This window comes from Purpureocillium lilacinum, assembly GCF_023168085.1.
Source record: "Purpureocillium lilacinum CBS 284.36 DNA, scaffold_5, whole genome shotgun sequence".
Taxonomy (NCBI): domain Eukaryota; kingdom Fungi; phylum Ascomycota; class Sordariomycetes; order Hypocreales; family Ophiocordycipitaceae; genus Purpureocillium; species Purpureocillium lilacinum.
This window is the reverse complement of record NW_027072115.1, coordinates 3165597-3179364: the sequence shown is the minus strand read 5'-3', so window position 1 is coordinate 3179364 and position 13768 is coordinate 3165597. Positions and strand designations below refer to the sequence as shown.

At 59.4% G+C, this 13768-nt stretch overlaps 3 protein-coding genes and 2 non-coding genes across 5 annotated transcripts; 3 read left to right on the top strand and 2 right to left on the bottom strand.

Moving 5' to 3' along the window:
• Window positions 1-1942: 1942 nt before the first annotated feature.
• On the top strand, window positions 1943-2021 carry PLICBS_007568. The gene has a single exon. It is a non-coding gene; the product is annotated as a tRNA-Arg (tRNA).
• A 283-nt stretch (window positions 2022-2304) lies between these two features.
• On the bottom strand, window positions 2305-2383 carry PLICBS_007567. The gene has a single exon. It is a non-coding gene; the product is annotated as a tRNA-Arg (tRNA).
• Window positions 2384-3522: 1139 nt separating this feature from the next.
• Window positions 3523-5012, bottom strand: PLICBS_007566 (uncharacterized protein; the record flags this gene model as incomplete). The annotated part of the gene is made up of 3 exons (XM_018321008.2): window positions 3523-3833; window positions 3888-4868; window positions 4919-5012. 3 exons carry the CDS (start codon window positions 5010-5012, stop codon window positions 3523-3525), a joined length of 1386 nt encoding a protein of 461 aa, XP_018180905.2.
• A 187-nt stretch (window positions 5013-5199) lies between these two features.
• PLICBS_007565 (uncharacterized protein) lies at window positions 5200-6346 on the top strand (the record flags this gene model as incomplete). The annotated part of the gene is made up of 2 exons (XM_018321007.2): window positions 5200-5891; window positions 5944-6346. The coding sequence occupies 2 exons, from the start codon at window positions 5200-5202 to the stop codon at window positions 6344-6346; spliced, it is 1095 nt and encodes a 364-aa protein (XP_018180904.2).
• Window positions 6347-7036: 690 nt separating this feature from the next.
• PLICBS_007564 (uncharacterized protein) lies at window positions 7037-7543 on the top strand (the record flags this gene model as incomplete). Its single annotated transcript, XM_065601204.1, has 4 exons — window positions 7037-7050; window positions 7105-7121; window positions 7211-7390; window positions 7461-7543. The coding sequence occupies 4 exons, from the start codon at window positions 7037-7039 to the stop codon at window positions 7541-7543; spliced, it is 294 nt and encodes a 97-aa protein (XP_065457276.1).
• Window positions 7544-13768: the final 6225 nt, after the last annotated feature.

Genomic DNA, 13768 nt, shown 5'->3' with positions numbered 1-13768 from the left:
GGCGTGTTACTGGTGGAGGGAGGAGGGCTGGAGGGTGGAGGGAGGGCGGAGGTGGATGTGGCAGGCAAGGCATGGCAGGGTCGGACGCTCCTGCTTGATGCAGAGCCAACGGCGGCGGGCCCTGCCCAAGAGGTTGGAGAATTGCCTGCCCGCGGATCTGCCAGCGAGGATCATCCGTCGTCCACCTGGAACCTCCAACTCTAAGCGCACCCATACCTTAAGTAGGTACGCACCTCGCTCTCTCGTGCGTGTTGGCTGCATCGTGACGCAGCTGGTGCAGGCGAGGCGAGCCCGGGCGCAAGACCACCACCCGTTACAACCAACGGGAAGGTCCCTCGGGAGGCGAGGTACCTAAAACCCTAATTACTCGTCGTTCCTCGTGGCTTCCGCTCGCAGGATGCATTGATCCACCAGACGGATAAGTGGTTTCCTCTCCCCTCGTTAGAAGCGTGCGTGCCTCGTGGCTGTTGCGTTGCGCCCTTGTCCCGGTTCAACTTCGTCCACTGCCACCATCCGTCCCCGATCGTCCCCTTGTCGTGATTATTATTCTTGGCTTGCGCCGGCGCGGCCGCACGGGTCCATATACATCACACAGAATGCATGAACCGGCAAAACAGAGGATACTTAACTCGCGGTGCTTCGTTGATGCTCTTACTCTGAACGCACGTCACGCGAGTGCTTCAGCCGTCAGCGTCGAGACCGGGAATTGAGCATTCCCCGCGGCTATTGATCCCTCCCCTCTCACCTTAAATCCTCCTGCCGGCTCTACTATTAGACACCGCAGCTGGCTCTGGTGCTGCAGCGTAGTACCTGGTCATCTCGTCGTCCACGTTTGGCTGCGCTTGACTGGACGACTGGGGGTCTGCCTCCCGCCACCAACTCCGGCAACTCCGCTTAACACAAGTTAGCGCCAGCCCATCCCATCTCCAGTGGCGCAACGCCCGTGGAAGCAGCCTCAGCGGGTTCCTCCCCGCCCTCGACTGCCGCGCGAGGGGCAAAAAAGGCAGAATATGGGGGCCGCATGGGGACGAACCCCGGCCCTGGTCGCAAGCCTTGGCCGAACGATCCCTCGACAGTGGAGGCGCGACGGCTCTCACCCTCACCTCACCTCGCTGCCTGGCCTGGCCTCGCGGTCAGCTGGTCGGAGGTTGGCCGAGCGAGAAGTCGCCCATTTTCCACCCCAAATTTTTTCACCTTGCGATGCGAGTGCCCGTCGCACGCACGCACGACTCGTTCGTTTGCTCTGCCCGCCTGCGCGCCAAGCTCACTCCACCGTGTGCGACGTGCGGAGAGCACGCCGTGGGGGCATGGCGCGGAGGGCGAGGGCCTCAGCGCGAGGGCCAAGGGCCGCGACGAACCAATTGCCTAGAAAAAAGACAAAGTTGGTTGGCCGGCGTGCTCTCGCCTCGCCCTGCCCGAGACGTGTTCGTGATCGCCCAGGGGTTCCGTGGCAGCAAGACGGCGTGCATGCTTCGTAGCGCAGCCTGCCATGGCACGAGGACCGCTCCCGAGGATGGATGGCATGGGCACGGATGGGGGAGATGCGCGCGGGATGGGGCCAGGGCGAGCGCGTCCGGGGCAGCCCCGGGTTCGTCCTCGCCCGGCAAATGGTTTGCCTACTATTTGCAACCGACAAGTCGGCGATAGTCGGATCCCCCGCACGCCATTGAGTGCTTCAACCACTTTAGCCGCGCCCATGGTTTTCCCTACACGATCTTGTTGCTGGCCAGCGCATCGCAATCGTGCTTCAGCAGCCTCCAGCCGTCGTCAATTGTGGCGCCGGAAGCACGGCACAGCGGTCGCCTCGGATCTCTGGGCCAAGCCGGATGGCGTTCTGGGCATGCAAGCCCAGCCATGGCACGGGCGTCGGGAGGGCGGACCTGTAGGGTAAGTACATGTTGGCAAATAAGCCTCGTGCTGTCATGCAGTGCGAATAGCATCTGGCCGTGTGGCTCAATGGCAGAGCGTCTGACTACGATTGGATAATCAGAAGGTTGCAGGTTCGACCCCTGTCTCGGTCAAAACTCAAGCATTTGCTTTTTTGTCTTTTTGCCAGTGTCATAAGACGGTTCTTGAGTCTCAGTGACGCCAGTCAAAATTTTTGCACGCCAGGGGTTGTCCTGACAAGTTTTTCGACGTGTTATGTGCCATGCGCTATACCGTTCTAGCGGCATTCCGAGCCTCGTCCTCATACCGCGCACCGGCATGTATTCACGCTATGTACACGGCCAGGTCACCCACAGGCCACAAGCAGTGAAAGACTTTAAAGCACAGCAAAAGGAGAACACCAGGGGGGCAAAAAATTGACCGAGACAGGGGTCGAACCTGCAACCTTCTGATTATCCAATCGTAGTCAGACGCTCTGCCATTGAGCCACACGGCCAGTTGTGAATCACGAGCCAATTCGGAAGCGAACCGGCTGATGAACGTCCGACGCGCTATTGGGCTGTATGAACGCGCAGGGGGGCGGCAAGAAATTGCTTGGGCATATATATTGCACAGCTGTGCACTGCAGTGTGGTGGTGGTACAGTGTTGTGACCCTTGCGCGAACCGAGTGCTCCGCCGTGGTGGGTTCGTGGTGGGTTTGCTTCGTCGGGGCCTTGGGGCCTCACTTCGTGGGACGAGACAGAGAACGATCCATTTGCGTACTGTTCCAATATCATACCGTACAATATATAGACTGGTTGCTGTAGATGTAGTTGATAGGCTTTGCGGGTGCCCGACATACAGTCTGGACAAGCCAAGCAAAGCGGCTCGCCGCTCAGACACGGCCACCTACGGCGTTCATGTTACACGGCGTGTCCATGTGCACATTCCTCACGTCCGTGAGTTGGCAATAATTCCCCATTGCGGCCTGGCACCAAGGCGAGTGCCACACGCGTCGTCGGCGTCCCCAGCCAACCATGGCGCGTTCCCGGCAGCCAGCCCGCGCCAACACCAACGAATTCGGTGCCTATTCCCGTTCTCTCGAGCTTCGACAGGGTGTAGATATTGGCAGGTGACGTCGCCCAGCCATTCAGTACCGACCAATCGTCGTCGCCTTTGGCTGTTTGGGCAGTCCGTCCGATCTGCAGCCTAGCCTATGTGTCAAGCACCAACAGGGGCAAACTGATCGCCGAGGGTCGCAACCACCGACCGCCTGCCCACCACGGGTACTACCCTGCAAACCATGAAGCTCACCCAGACCTCGACCGTCAGCACGCGGGCACGGCTGATGCAACCCATCTTCATGGTGTCTCTTCTCCAGCGGCGGCTGCCACTCTGCGTGGGGTCCTACTGGCCTTGGCATACCCCATGGACAAGTACATCGTGACGAGTAGGCGAACATGCCGGTGTGCGTTGGCAGTCGATTTCACGCATACAGGGAGTTCGGATTTGTGCCTCGCGTCATATTCTTCCAGTGATGGATGCCGCGGGTCGTAGGCAAGCCACCCAAAGGGCAGCTTCTCGGGACCCCTCTAGAGGCTTCTGCAGCATGATGTCCGGCAGCAAGTTGGCTGCTTGACCAACATGCCCGCCTCTCATGTCCAATATCGGCCCCATATCTTGTAGTCGTCACGGCTTCCCCGAAACCTGAAGTCGACCTCGGTGATATCCTGGAAGCCTTCCTTGATCTTCGGCTCCCGGTAACGAGACGCGAAGCCGGTGAAGGCCAGCTTTGGAAGTACCTGTCTCGATTCCGGATTCAGCGCCGCATTGTGGGCGCGGACCGCATCGTTGTGCTCGCACAGATACAGCGGCGTCCGAAACCACACGCACCGTATCGGCACCTTGGCCCTGTTTGCCGCCTCCACCCACACGGCACGCGTGTCTGGATCGGCGTTGGTGTTGTCTGTTGTTGCGTGTTAGCTTTTTCATCTCGCAATACGCAGAAGGAGAGATCTACCTATTGCTATGGACTCTCCTCGGGCCAGCATATCCTTGGCAACCTGCAGACACTTGTCTCGGCTTTTGAGCGTATCCTGGTTTATCCTTTCGTACCCGAGAGGCTTGAGGTAGCTCCAGTAGAATGTGCTCTTGCCGGCTCCAGGAGGTCCACAGAACAGCACGATATCTCTGTCGTTCTTCTTCTCAAACACGGCTGGTGTCTGTGATGGCGCATCCTGGTCGTAGGGATAATTGGCCAAGTCAAAGTCACGCTGGAAATCTCTCGGCTTGTGTTCCAAGAAGAACTCCTCCGGAGTTTTGTAGTCGATGCCGATGTTGTCCGCAAAGTTCCTGTCCGAGCAGCTAAAGTCCTTGGCTGTTGCGGCCACGCTACCGCTGCCGCCGGTAAGCCCAGCGATGCGGCCACCGGCATCGCCGACGAAGAAGCTGTTCTTAAGATCAACCTCGCCTTCTGGGATATCGTAGTCCTCGCACACTTCCTTCCACATCCCTGTCCTAGGCTTCCTGTATATGTCTCGCCCCGTGGCCGCGTAGACGCTGGTCGGAAGGTTCAAGCTGTTCAGGATGGCACTGCATTTTTGCTTGAAGTCGCTGACGCGCTTCTGCGCCGATGCCTTGGGCCCTTTGAATCCGGGTTCGAATTGTAGCGTCAGACCGGCCTGGTTGGAAAGTATCACGACTTGATACCCTTGATCGTTGTACAGCTCTCGCAGCCGTCCGGGCACGGCGCTGTCCCACCATTTCCAATCTGTTGCTTCGCTGGCATGTTTCTTGCCGGACGATGTGGTAATGAGCGTCGAGTCGAGGTCGAAGGCTGCAATTTTCCGTCGCGCAGGTGCGCTGGGGTCGTGCTTTTCCGGTACGAAGGTGCCGACAAGTAAGGTTGCGGGCACGTCATCACTCGGTCCCCGTTGCGACCAAGCCGTGCGGTCCTTGGGTTTCTGTGACGCCGGGGTGAAGAAGTTGGCGACGGCACTTTCTGCGTTCCGTCAGCGCCTCGCAATCAGAGTTGCCGAAGGCCGGTCTTACTCGTCGTGTTGCTCTGTAATGCACGCTTGACCGGAGGCGGGGAGATGGGCTTGTCTGCGGCTTTCCGCTTTGCCGACGGGCCAGCCGGCGCCATTGTGACACTTATATTCTGCCACGAGAGCCGGGAGAAATGTCGCATTCCACAGGCGAACGATGACGTGCAGCGCGATCGAGAGGAGTATGGGAAGGCTGAAGGCCACGATGACACGCGCTGCGCAGAGTGGGACGCGGAAATCATAACGCGAGATCACGTGCATCCAATACCCATTCAACGCCCCGCCATGATCGCAGCTGTTTGGAGCTTGGAGCTTCTGGAAACTCACCTCGCGCTCACCAACAAGTTTTCAATACTGAAGAAGGGATCTGGCGACCTCATCATTACCGGCGATCAAGCGACGTTGCACCCCTTGCACCAATACCATCAAACACGACAGTACTCCTGGCAACGCGGCGCAAACCAGGTGCCAACGGAGCTCATCTGGCCATTCCGCGGCACGCGATCCGATCGCCATTGCTTGGATATCATCACCATGTATGAGCTATTTCTGACGGCGCTTGTCGAAGACGCCGATTTTCAGGCGGCATGTGCCGTTCTGGGCGGCTTCTGCGCCATGCCGCCGTGGGAGACGGTCAATCGAGTCCTCTACTTCCAAGGCCCGCCGCGGCCAGCGGGCATCTCGAACCAGAGCTCCATTGACAAGCCCATGCGCAAGGACGTCGCGTTCCTATACAAAGACCTGCATCAAAACCTTAGCCGCCAGTCATTTGTCCTCCAGGCGCGGTACGAGATTCTCAAAGATCGCGACATGGGTCCCTCATCAGCACCCCAAGATCTGGACGCCGCGGCAGGAATCCTGAGATGGGCCGACTTCCCCGATCCTCCTACCGCGAGGCCTGTCCTCACGCAGCGTAAAGTTGTCGAGCTGTGGGAGCAGAAGAAGCTCCCATCGGTGATGCGGGACAACAATTTCCAGTGCGTCGAGCCACGTGTCTGCCGTGCCAGCACCTACTGACCACGGCCACAGGTTCAAGACAGAAACGGTCGAAGAGCTCTATCGGTTTTTCCGCGATGATATCGAGTTTTGCCTGAGCAGGCAATACTTTCTCAAGCGCATAAACGACTACATGCCGCTCGGGCCCACGCAACATAACACAACCGAGCCCTTACAGACCCTGCCGGCGTGGGATGCGCTTACGCCGATGGACGGCCAGAACCGCTGGGTTCTCCAGATCAAGGCGCACGTGCTACAAGACAACAAGCCCGACGAGATCCGCAAGGCTCAGGACCAGCTCATGGCTATACGGGGCGAGCTCGACGGCGTCTTTGACTTTAAGACGATCGACCGCAAGGTGCACGACACGCGGCTTGCGATGCAGCAGCAAGGCATCCAGGCGCTGCCTCAAAGAGTCATGCTGGGCAAGACTTGAGCAACTTGTTGGAGGGTCACCAGGCGTCCGGACTTGAGATTGAGCAGCCTGGGCCTGTGCGGCTCGGTCTACGGCAAAGGATTGCAACTTAGACAGCAGGCGTCCTCTTCATTCACAATAGATACCCGATTATTCCGATCACTCGCTTAGACTCGCTCTGCAGATCCGATGTCGCTCCTTTGCTGCACGCGGGGTGGTGGTACTAGCCCGGAGCGCCGTGATTCTGTGCGTGCCATCCCGCTGTGTCATCGCGTGAGTGAGTGATTCACTGCTCTTCTCCCAAGCTCGCCTTGCACCGTGGGGCCCCAACCCAGTCCTTATTATGCTCAGGTGAGCTCACACACAGGGCCTTCCAGAGGTGCTTACGCCTGTTCTGTGCCATGTCGGCCATCCTTATTGGGCTAGTCGGAGCGACCCTTCACGTGAACAGCTGCGGGCAGCTGGGAGAATGGAGCCCCTGCGCCCTCGGCCGTCGACCTTGTTTACACGCAGAGCCACCCCATGGCCTGTTCAATCTCCCCTTTCCATCATCACAGTTGCCGCACCATTCAAACGCACGACGACCGCTTCTCTCATTATCTCCCCATACCTCCTTCGTAGACGCGTAGGCATCTCTCACGGCCTTTGTACACTGCCAGGGGTATATTATGAATACTTACAATCATCCACTACAGCACCACCAATACCAAGATGTTGCAAGAGCCGTGAGTCGAAATCATCAAACGCGACAGCGATCATCCTACTAATGTCGCCTGCAGGTTCGACTTCGCGCGAGGTACGCATAATCCCAAGCGCAGCCACGGCCGTCGACGAACCACCAGCTCCCCTAAACTCCCCGCTCACGTAGGCGGCGATACGATACAGACTTTCAGCCAGACAAGGGCATCACGGCGCAGTGCTTCGACCTGATCATCGACCGCCTGCGCAAAAACTACCACATCATCCAGCTGTTCAGCTCAGCGAGCCACGCCCGGGACGAGACCAGGGGCTCGGCCTTGGAGTATGACTTTTACGACACGCTTTACAGGCTGACCGTGAACTGGCGTGAGTAAACTGTTCCCTCTCGCGGATCTTCAGGGAAGCCTTCGACTTACCATCGTCATTGGAAACACAGCGAGAACCGATACGCTCACGTGGGCAGACTACGAGCTGCGGAGGGAGCTGGTCAGCGCCTGGCTCGGATACATCCTCCCCTAAGTCGAACGCCTGCTGGAGCTTACGCCTGCTCTATGATCGAGTGCCTTTGTTCTGCTGGCTTTGTTCATTGTCCTGGTAGGTGGGCAGACTTTCTCTCCAGTCTTCACAACAGCGGTGATAGAGGCTTACGACGTTGCCAGAACGGTTCGAGTATAATTTTCGCCGCTGCCCCCTTTACGACTGTCTCCGAGTATAATACACACAAGTATGGCTTCGCAAGCAGGCCATCAGTCCTCGGAGTAGAACTCCTCCCTTCCGGAAAGCGATGCCGAAATTCATGGTCATCAGCCAGTCCACCCGACCACCATGACGCAGTCAAGATCACTCACTTCATCCTTGGGCTCAAAGACATGTCTCCGACGCGATGATGCCTTCGCGACGCGCCCGCCTGAAGACCCGTCCAGACCACCTGCCGTGCCACCAAGCGCCCTCGGGAAGCACGAACGATCAACCTCATCGCGGGGAACGGCGCCACAACGCCCAGCTGTCAACGCACCTTGCTCCAGCACGCACGCCCCCTCCCCTTTCGCCGCCAGCCGCAGCGTCGCACTCGGCAACGATCCGACTATCTGATCATATATCTCCTGACGGAGCCGCTGGAACCTGACACATCTCCCCTTCCCCTCCGCGAACAGTCTGCGCCATCCACTTTCCACCCCTCCTTGGCAGTAACCCCAGATTCCGAGGGAGATGCAGCACGACCGTCGCATCCGCCGCCGCTACCGCTGCTGCTGCCGCGCGCCTCAATGAGGGGAAAGGACCCTGCGTGCGGTGTTCAGATGATGAGGCCCCCTATCGTGGACCCTCGTCCACATGCAGTGGCACACCACGAGACGCGTCGCGCCGGATTCGAGAGCTGCCTGGCCTTCGCCCCTCCTTTCTGTCATGGAGAACCCTACCTTTAACCCCCTATCAACTGAGATGATGGCAGCTCTTGGCACACGGCCGTCGTCAAGGCAGCAACACCGCCAGAGTGCTGCTCGTGCGACCGCACCGCGCTGCCAAGATCCGGGCCCAAGGCGACACCTGCTTGATCTGTGCCGCGGGGAAGAAGGAGCGAGATATGACAAGGGAATATGAGGACAAGGACGAGGAGAGGAGGGGGGGGTCCCAGCACGCGACTCGCGCCAATAGAAGAACTTCATAGTGCATCGTCGTTCCATGACAGTTCCAGCAATCGTGTCCCGTGAGCTCTCCGTCCCGTCATTGCCGAGTCTAGAAGTGCTGGAGGCGTACGCGTGGTGGCTGCAGCCGCACGAGCTGCCACTCGTCGTCATCAGCCGAGGGCCGTTGCCGGCGTCGGTGGCCGCGCCTCGCCGACATGTCTGTCCTGGCCCTCTATCTCTGCCTGCATGCACAATACTGGTTGGTGGTGAAGCGAAGGAGGGGGCGGCGCGCAGGCGGGTGGGAATAGCTTCGGCTTTTCTCGGCAGCGTAGCACAGGTAATTTTAAGAACCATTCTCGACAGAGCTTGTATCTCGCTTGGAGACGGCCTGCTCTTGCACTAGGAGTGGTGTGATACGTACGGCCGGCGTCGGCTGATGGAGCGGACGGTTGTGACGGCGTTGACGAGGCATTGTAACTCAGACGGACGTGGTATATGCCCAATCAACTTGAAGCGAACGGCGCTGAAGCAGAACGAGGACTACGAAATGATGATGCACGTGGCTTTGTATGCCCGATACCATGGTCGTAACACCCGTATGGCTCTATTCTTGCCGGCCAGGAAGAAGTGTCCCTCCCCTTCCTGGTGGTGTCCAGTGTCCATCCTACCCTACATGCAGCCCGCTGGTTGCCGGCATCCGCACTGCAGCAAAGGCAGTGTCCGTCCCATCTCCGTAGATTGGAGAAAGACGCCGAACAACCAAGGTGCCACGTGAGTACTAGGTAAGCGGAGGGTCCCTCCTCAAAGTTGTCAGAGGCGAGCAATATCCGCTGTGACGAGTGGCATGTATGCCGCAGCTCTCGTCACCTTGACCGCAACTCGCGCCACGTCACCAGCAGGGCGCCTTGACCGGGCGACTTTGTTCCTTTCCTTTCTTTTCTACCCCTTGAAGGGCTTCAGGCGCGTGAAAATGACACTCGTCACCGCCAAGAAGGAAAGCGCGCATGCAGCGCAATTCGCTGCCGTATGTATTCTCGTGCAACGGGTGGCCTCAAAGGGCAAGGTATCCCTGCCGAGAGCCACGTTTTTGGGATCAGCAAGAGGCCCGGACGACCCAACCTGGACAGCGTAGGGCCCATTGTCGAACAGCATCTATACACGTCTCTCGCTAGGGAATCAACGGACCGCTCCCGGCAACCATAGTTCTCAGAATAGAAAAATAAAAGGACACCATCGCCGCGGGACCGCGCCGCGTCCAGTGCAAGGGGGCGATGCGATGCGCCAGCCACCATCCCCATACCTCTAGTATGTACGTGTAAGCCACGCGACCAACCTCCCCCCACGGCGACACCGCCTGGACCTGCATCGTAATGGACCGCAGCGAGACAAGCAGGCGGGCCGCAAAAGGACAATATTGTATCGTGCAGCCCAGTACATAACGTTACAGTACCTAGTAGGGACAGAACAGAGCTAAGGCGCCAACGGAGACTTGTTGGAGCAGCCTGGGCGAAAAGGCCAGATACAGCCGCGCGCATACTCCCTCCAGCTTTGCATTTTATGCCCAACCTGGAAAGCTCAGGGTAGAATTATCGTGGCGCGTACGGGGCGTAACTCCGTAGCTTGGGGGTTCAACTGCTGGGCGGGCGCTGCGCAACCTGACATATCGCCAGCCAAGATCCGGTTGCAAGCCATGGCAGCAGCCCGGGAACATGAAGCGCGTCGAGGGCCCCGACCGAGTACCACCGCCTTGCTTTGCCGCGAGCGTCTCCCGGAGGGCCAGCGAATGAGCGCCCGCCACACGACGCCGCGCTCTGCTGTCGGGGGCCTGGTGCCAGCCAGCAGCGAGCATATCAAATTGGACCTACGAAGTACGTATACGTGGTTCGCTGATGCTGCTGGTGCTGCTAGTGCTCTTGCTGCAGAGACGAACCCAAGGGGTCGAGTTGGCCTCAGCAGCAGATAGAAAGGACGTGGGAGGGCTCGAGTCGTGTCTAGCCTGGCACCCATCAACCATGCCAGGACAAGATGACCAAAGGACTTGCAGGGCGAGGGTCTGCGCAGCAGCCAAACGGAGCTTGCTGGCGCCCTTGTGGAACGGAAGGGGTACGTAGGAAGCGCATGCCTGGTTGGACTTGTTGCCATAACAGGCAGTGAGAGAGAGGTGTCGCAAGTCTACGAGGCCCTGCATGTCGTACACGACGGGCTTGCGTCGACCCTGTGGCTCGAGAACAGGCCAACTTGTTGGGCAGCATCTCATCTTTGGCGACCATCTACGTCTCACGATGAAGGTGCTGCAAATCGCTTCTCGGCCGTGGTTGGCCAGCGCGGGAGGCGTGGGCACGGAGAATAGCCTGTTGTCGAGAATACGAGGGCAGCTTGAGGACGGGGCAGCGCCCAACGAGCCGCCCAGTGTTGCGGAGTGCTACCTCTCTTACGCTTTACAGTGGCGATGGCCTGTTCGCTGCAAGCTGTGTGACACAGCCTGGGACCTTCCCACGGCTGGCTTCTGATGGTTCGCAGCACGACGTTCAGCAGTGCCCAGGTGGGTGAGTGAGATGGGTGACCTCCCGTCTGGAACGGCTCTGCCCGCTGGGCATCAGTAATCCGTCCGCAGGGCAAACAGCAGGCCGCACAGCGAGTGAATGGGCGGGCAACCCAGGGCTCGATCCCCGCCGGAAGGTCAGTAAGCAGCGGGCACGGGGCAGTGCTACATACGTGGTGGAAAAAAGGCTCGCGGAAAAGCAGCCGCTGCAACTGCGCAGACAAAAAACTCCCCAACGGCGACGGATCCCATTTCAGGCATGGCGCGCTCTGGTAGACGTTGCAATGGCGGAAAACTTTTTCACTGCTCCGCCGTGCGCCCGCTGTGACTGTCCGGCGCTGAGCGACGGAAGAACCACGGCAAAGCCCTCCGGTGGACCTCCCCCACCAAAAACGCGGAAGAGAAGCCACTCGGACAATTGAGCCGGCTTACCCTGTACTCGTACCTGACTTGGTCTGCCGGGCGCCGGTCCCGCTGGAAAATTGTGGTGTGCCGTCATGTCATCCCCGTTTGTCAGACTCGGCGAGTCACCACCACAGCCGGGCATCTCGATGGCGGGGATGGCAGCACGGAATCCATGACCATGGTGTCCGCCGAACCGAACCGGGGCCCAGCCAGCTCCGCAGAAATCATGTGAACCGCAGCGACTGCTGTGCCCACCAGCGTGCCCACCAGCTCGCCCACCAGGCCGCTGCCAGTGCCAAATGCAAGCGATATGCGCCGTCCAGGCCTGCCGGCGGTCGTCGTACGAGTGCGTCCAGGGCGCGCGAGCCAGACAATGGCATTCACCCAACAAGTCAGCCCGCTGCGGGGTCACGACTCCTCCCTCCCCTCTATACGAACGGTCCGCCATGACAAAGCACGGGATGCGACGATGGCTGCCCAGAAAAGAAACCAATCAAGTGGTGACGAGATAGCAGTCGCCCGCCTTGCTCCGCCGCTGCTGTTGGGGCCCAGAGGTGGCAGCAAGGATCCCAAGTCGCTTTCGTCATCCACCACGGCACGGCGCCCTCGCTGTAAGCAACAGGCTGAAGTGGCGGCGGCGGCGTCATCCATCCGTCAGTCAACCGTCCAAATCGTCGATGGTCCATGCTACGCTGAGCCTGCGCTGACGGTTCGTCTGGCGTGCGATCGCCCCGCGGCCTTTTCCGGATTGTCGCCCGGCTCTGCACACCCAGCAGCTGGGGCCCCCAACGAAGCTCCAACCGTGCTGCCGAGCGCAGCTCTATCTCTCCCATCGCAGGAGTCTGGCAAATGGCGCTGTGCGCCCGCCCTCCTCCACGACAGCTGCTAATGCAAGGTACGCCCAGGGTAAAATGCCTCGCATCGCTGCTGGTACTCCTCCCTCCATGCCTCGCCCCCCTCTGCTTCCGTGAGCCCGCTCTTGACAGCGGCTGTGCCTGGCAGCCATGCCACGCCATGGCCTGGACGGAATGGCAGCCCATTGACTGCCCGTTGCCCAACGTTTCGCCTGTGGCTTGCTCGAGTCTGTCTTTGCATGTGCTGCAAAGAACCATTGCTCGCTCGTCTCGCTCCACATGCTTCACGAGCATGTGTCAATGGAGCCAGCTCTGGATGCTCCCTTGCCCCGCCATTGCTGTTTCGTCCCGAAGCTCCGTGTCCTGGTCTACCGCTGCGTTGCCACTGAGGTAAGAAGCTGCTTTCTTGTAGAAGACGCTTGCAACAGCAATGATGGGTCGACGGCAGTAGAGCATCTACCGGATCTCATAAATCAGTGTGCACAATCTGCGCCCGGCTGCAAAAGAACTGCCTACGAGTTGCTGGCATACGTCCACCTTTGAGACGTCCGTGTCACATGCAGCCGTTCATCTGTTCAACTGCGGCCAGTGTCCCCGGTGCGAACGGCGCAGAACTTACAATCGCGGCCGCCGGCCTAACCTGCGGCTTGTCCCCAACGGATTGCGTCCTGCATGCAGAAACTCAGACCCCAACTTCCGTGCCGTACGCGGCTTGTACGGCTGATGTCGTGATAAGGAGGGGTTAGACTATATGGGGGTGAGGGCCGCATGTCGACTGTGATCCTGGAGAGCTTGTGCCGTGCCCGTGCAAGCATGTACGCATGTATTTGCAGCGTAGGCCACATGCTGAGATTCCGTGTGGACTCACCATGACAGTCGACCGTGCCGTCGGTGGAGCCCAGTATGAGCGGAGTCGGTGTCTAATCTGGCCAAGCACTCAAATGATTTCATGGAGACGCGCACGCAGCCAGCCCGATAACCCCGAACAGTGGCGGAGCTGGACGGGTTCCGCGCCACAGCGAGGCATGATCAATGAAGCAGATGTACGTCAAGGGTTGATAGCCTCGCGCCTGCGATGCGCGGAGGCGCTCCCGTTCTGTCGTCCCTGCAGGTAACACCGCAGCCAACACTCACCTGTCAGGTCGTGGGCTGAAGCCATGTCTTGCAACCCTCTACCTGCGATTCGAATCTCCGTCCAGCGCGCCGGTGATACGGCAACGGTGACATGCCTTGCTGTGTCGCGTACTGGTAGCTTGGGGCGTCGACATTCGCACTGGGAGTTGGGCCTGTCTGGTGGGGAGAGGGTGCGCGGTCAGAA